Source organism: Eurypyga helias, unplaced genomic scaffold, assembly GCF_000690775.1.
Source record: "Eurypyga helias isolate BGI_N326 unplaced genomic scaffold, ASM69077v1 Scaffold43326, whole genome shotgun sequence".
Classification (NCBI taxonomy): Eukaryota; Metazoa; Chordata; class Aves; order Eurypygiformes; family Eurypygidae; genus Eurypyga; species Eurypyga helias.
Window position 1 is genome coordinate 1 of NW_010258057.1, and position 5,507 is coordinate 5,507.

Consider the following 5,507-nt stretch of genomic DNA (forward strand, 5'->3'; position numbering starts at 1 on the left):
TCGCGGGCACGCGCGCGTGGGGGGTGCAGGGGGTCTGGCCAGGTTCTCCTCCAAACGCTGCTCCCCTCCCCCTCCCCACGGGAAGCGCTGGGTGAGTGGGCTGGGCTAGTGGCACCTTCCCTGGGCTGCTGATGGCTTACTACCGGGTTAGTGTTTGATCCCTCTGAGGCGGCTGCGGGGGTACTACTGGGGTACGCTCAGCTACCTGGAGAGGGACTAGTGCGGTACTGTGAAGACACAGATGAGAGACTCGCAGGATACTACAGAGGTGCTAGTAAGATGCCATCAGGAGTTTACTAAGATGCTGTCAGGATACTCAGCAGATAATACTCAGGCGCTCTCAAGGTGGCACTAAGATACTCTCAGGATACTATGTGAATGCTACTGGGATGCTGTGATAATCCTGCTGAGATACTATCAGGAAGTTATCAGGACACTCCTGAGCATCTTTCCAGGGTTGATAGTGAGCTGCTGTTATGAAGGTACCACTAGAGCGCGGCTAACACACCACCAGGTACTCTCAGGATACTACAACAGATACAGTTAAGATGTTTTCCGCATAGTAGTATGGCATTAAGGTAATACCTGGATGTTATATTGCACTACCGAGATACTCTCCGGACACTACTAAGATAATAGCTGCATACCACTAGGATCCTATCCGAACACTGCTGTGATACTATCAGGGCACTGTTAGGATGTAACTGGGATGCTTCTGACGTAGTATCATGGTACTACTGCCTGTGCTATTACACCATCAGGGCAGTGCTGAGCTATTCAGTAGCTGCTGCTAGGATACTCTCAGTGTAGCACAAAGGTACTGTCAGGATGCTGCCTGGATACTCTAAAAGTACTGCTGAGATACTTTCACAATACTGTTGAGGCACTACTGATATACTGCACTGCCATTACTAGGATACTACTCAGGTTGTATCAGGTTACTGCTAGGATACAATTGGGATATTGTCACAACACTGCTAAGGTGCTCTCAGGACAGTACTCATTTTTCAGTAGGGTGCTGTCAGGATGCTACTAGGCTCTCAGTAGGATACTTCTGCAGTACTAGAAAGGCACAAGAGAAGATAGTGGTAAGATATTTCTGGGATACTGTCAGGGCAGCACTCAAACTTTTGGGATACTGTCAACCCATTGTTCATACTAACAGGATACTTTCAGGCCACTACTAAGACAGTGATACAGTATGAGGAGAGTACGAAGATACTACCAGTTCAGTAAAAAAAGGTACTTTTCCTGTACTATCAGGGTAGCACTAATATACTTTTGGACCACTATCAACACTTTGTTACTACTAGTAAAGTACTACTTGTATAGTGTCAGGATATCTGCATATTTCTATGAAGACAGTACTAAGATGCTGTTGGGATACTACTAGCATACTGCAGAGGTGCTGTTGTTGGTGTAACAGCCCTGGTAGTACGGTTTCAGCCAGCATGGCATCAGCAAAGGGAACGGGGAGTCCTGGTGTTTTAACCTGTGAGTAGCCCAGTGCCTCACGGGTACCCTCTCCTCGCAGCTAAAACGGTGCACTGCTGTTGAGGAGGATGGAGGCGCCCCTTGTAAGCCTGGAGGAGGAGTTCGAGGAGGGGCCCGGGGACGATGAGGGGATCCCACAGCGCACTGCAGACCCAGCACTGGCCGAGCTGGAGAGCTTCTCAGCTGAGATGATGAGCTTCAAGTCGATGGAGGACCTGGTGCAGGAGTTCGATGAGAAGCTCACCGTCTGCTTCCGCAACTACGATGCTGCCACTGAGGGTCTGGCCCCCGTGCGAGGGCGTCTCCAAGCGCAGGAGGAGGAAGAGCGCCTCCAGGATGAGGAGTGAGTAAGGCCCTCCTACTTCTGGGGACGCATGCCTCCTCGCACACCTGCAAAACTCACCCCCCAATGCAAACTGGCTCCCTGCATTGCAGTATGGTCATGCAACACATCAAAGTGGTGGTGTAGTAACCTGTGAGTAAAACGTCTTACAGCCTGCGTGCCTCCTTGTACCCTTGCGAGACTTCCCTGACGAGCTCCCTGCATTGCAGAATGGTCATGCACCATTTCAGGAGTAGTGCTGTAGCATCCTGTGAGTAAGGACTCACGCGGGGTCTGCATGCGGCCTTGATGCTTGCAAGGTACAACCTACATACATCTAGCCCCCTGTGTCGCAGCATAGTCATGCAGCGGCATGGTGTAGCTGTGTAGGGTCCTTAAGAGTGTAGTATCCTATGAGTAACACCCCTCTGGGGCCTGCTGCAACTCCTTGCCTGCTTGCAAGATATTTACCACTCACAAATCAGCACCCTGGGCTGTGACGTGATCATGCAACACCTTGGAGTAGCTGTGTGGGATACTTCAAGTAGCTGTGTAGCACCCTATGTGAAGGCGGGGGTGACCCATGTCGCATTGCAGGGGGCTGCAGCAGGCTCAGTCTGTGTGAGGAAAGCCCTCAGGGTGGGTAAGTGTAAACCTTGAGTAAGGTGTGAGTACAGCTTAGCGTCCTGCTTGCAACTTGCAAGTTCTGCACCAAGGGAGGGGGAGCCAGTCTGGGGCAGAATCCGCCCAGCCCTGCCACAGTTTAGTGGCATTTGCGTTAAAATCTACATTTTCATTAAAAACGTTTATTTTTGTTGCAAAATGCCTTTTTTTTTTTTCCAAATCTGTAGGGTTTTTTCAGCAGTGTTTACACATTAACACCTTCCTAATGGATTTTTCCTGTGTTTAATTTGGGTTATTCCCCAGGCTTCCCAATACTCATTTTTCACCACACAAAGTGGTTGTTTTCAACCCAAAAGTCCCCAGATCCATTTTTTTTTTTTCTTTTTCCACCCAACTCCATGGAGGCCAAATGGCTTTTTGTAACTGGCCAAACTGATGGCTTTTCAGAGAAAGATGCGTTTTGGCCTGGCGCCAGGAGTGCCGCGCTGTCGCCTCACGGTGCCGCTTTGTGCTGCTTATTGTGTCTTTTTGGGTCAGTTTGGGCAAAACAGGGCTTTTTTTTTAAGTCCCTCTTGAATGAGCCCTGTGTGCGTGGGGGGGAGGATGGGCTGGAGCCTTAAAGGCGCTCTATCTCCCTATTTATTAATCAATTCTGGCCATAATTAACCCAGAAATCTGCTCCTGCTGCTTGCCTGACCCTGCAGGGTGCTGGCCCTTTAAGAGAAGGGTGGGGGAGAAAAAATAGGCAAATTTTGGGGGATAATCACATATTTTTTCCTTATTTGCTGCATTTTTGTTAAAAATAGGAATATAGGGGTTTTTTTTATATGCTTGTGCATTGATTTATGGAATACCTGATCACGTGGAAGAGGGAGATGGGATAAATACCAAAAAACGAGCTTTTTGGGAGCTGGTGGGAAGCGGGTGGTTTTGCTGTGATTTAGAGGGCATCGGGAGGAGCGTGGATGTGGTACCCCGCTGCACTAAAAATGCCATTTGTGGTGGGAAAATGGGTGGGTTTGCCTCAGTTAGGGAGAAGTTTTGTGATCTCATTTTGTGCTTTTTTCCCTATTTTTGACATTTTTGTCCTTTTTTGACCTTTTTCCCGACGCCACCACTTTGCATCTCTTTTCTCCCATTTTCCCTATTTTTCTCTTTCTCCTCCTTTCCTCCCTTTGTCTCCATTTTTCCACTCATTCTCCATTTTTTTGGACATTTTATACCATTTCCCCTTTTTTCCTTTTTTTATTTTTTCCCTATTTTTGCTTTTTCTTCTTTTACCCCTTTTCCTCCTTCACCATTTTCCCATCTCTTTTCTTCTCCTTTTCCCTTCTTTCCTCCTTCTCCCTTTTCCTTCTTTTCCCCTTCTTTCTTCCATTTTCCCTCTTTTATCCCATTTTCCCTTCCACTACTTTTCCTCATTTCTCCTTTTCTCCCCGCCCTCCCATTTTCCCCCCTTTTTTCCCCTTTTCCCTACCTTTTTTTCCCCTTTTCCCCCCCTTCCCCCCCCCCCTTTGTGTCCCCTTGTTCCCCCCTTTCTCCCCTTCCCCTCACCCTTTTTTACCCTTTTTCCCCCTTTTTTAATTCCTGTTGCCCCCACCCCCATCCCGTCCGTGTCCGTCCCCCCCCACCATGCATCTATTCCGGGGTGAAATTGGGCAAAAACTGGTCCAGCCCTGCAGGGAAGAATTGTAACCTCCAAAGAGTGGCTTAGAGGATGGGGGTTGGGAGGGTTCAGGGCAGTTTGGGGATAGTTTGGTGGATTTTGGGGTATCGGGGTTATTGTTTCCAGATGTTTCAGGGCAGGCTGTTGGAGCAGCATTTTGGGGTGTTTTGAGAGGTTTTGGGGTGTTTGGGTGGGGGTTCAAGACATTACAGCTGGTTTTTGGAGTCTTTTGGGTGGGTATTTCAGAGCAGCTTTTTTGGGTGTTCCATGGCCATATTTTGGGGTGTTTTAGGGCAATTCTGGGGTGTTTCAGGGTGGTGTCTTGGAGTGCTCTGACTGCATTTTGGAACATTTCAGCATGTCCCAGGGCAGCATTTTGTGGAGTTTTGAGGCATTTGGAGCATCGCAGCAGCGTTTTGGGGTGTTGGGGCAATGTTTCAGGAACAGCATTTTGGGGTCTTTCCACATGGCATTTTGGGATGTCAGAGCAATATTTTGGAGCATTTGAGAGCTTTTAGGGGTGGGGTTTGGAAACGGCATGTTGAGATGTTTCAGGGGGCTTGGGAGCAGTGTTTTAGGCATTTTGGGCAGTTTTGAGGCATTTCAGGGTTTATTTGGGAGTGGTGGTTTGGAGCATTTCAGGGTGGCATTATGGGGCACTGTGGCTTTTGGGGGCATTTTTGGGTGTTTCAGGGTGGTATTTAAGGGCATTTTGGAGCTTTGGGGCCCTTAGGGGTATTTTATGGTGTTTCAGAAGAACATTTTGGGGTGTTTCAGGGCAGCATTTTGAGGTGGTTTTGAGCCTTTCAGGGGGTCTTGGGGCTTTCAGCTTGTTTTAGAATGGAATTTTGGGGTGTTTCTGGGGCCTTGGGAGCATTTCAGCATGTTTTGGGGCATTTCAGGGTGGTCTTTTGGGACATCTAGAGTCAAGTTGGGACACTGCAGTGGCCTTTTTGGGGGCATTTTGATGTCAATGTTTCAGAATTATGTATGGGGGCAGCTCAAGTGCTGGGGCAGCATTCTGGGGTACTTGGGGGTATTTCAGGGCGGTATTTCATGATGATATTTTGAGAAGCTTTGGGGTCTTCTGCGGCAGCATTTCGGGTGTTTTGAAATGTTTCAGGCATCTCTGTGTTCTGGAATTTTTGGGGGGCATTTCAGAGTGTTCTGGGGCTGCATTTTGGGGTGTTTTGAGGTATTTTGGCATGCTGGTTTGGGATGGATTCCCGGGAGTAAAACTATTTTGGGATTGCCACTCACCACCCACCACCCACCTCCCTGCAGGGTCTGGGATGCTCTCACCGATGGCTTCACCCCCCGGGGCTCCCCCCGGCCCTGGCTGCTCCCCGGGTCTGAGGCCCCCGACGGCACCGACCCCCAGGTACGGCTGTGGCCTCCCCA

General features: G+C 49.1%; 1 protein-coding gene across 1 annotated transcript; it reads left to right on the top strand.

The window, feature by feature from the left end:
• Positions 1-1,530: 1,530 nt before the first annotated feature.
• On the top strand, positions 1,531-5,492 carry LOC104511561 (fasciculation and elongation protein zeta-1-like; the record flags this gene model as incomplete). Its single annotated transcript, XM_010154230.1, has 2 exons — positions 1,531-1,837; positions 5,391-5,492. Coding segments are annotated over exons 1-2 (377 nt in total), but the record flags the coding sequence as incomplete, so codon positions are not given.
• Positions 5,493-5,507: the final 15 nt, after the last annotated feature.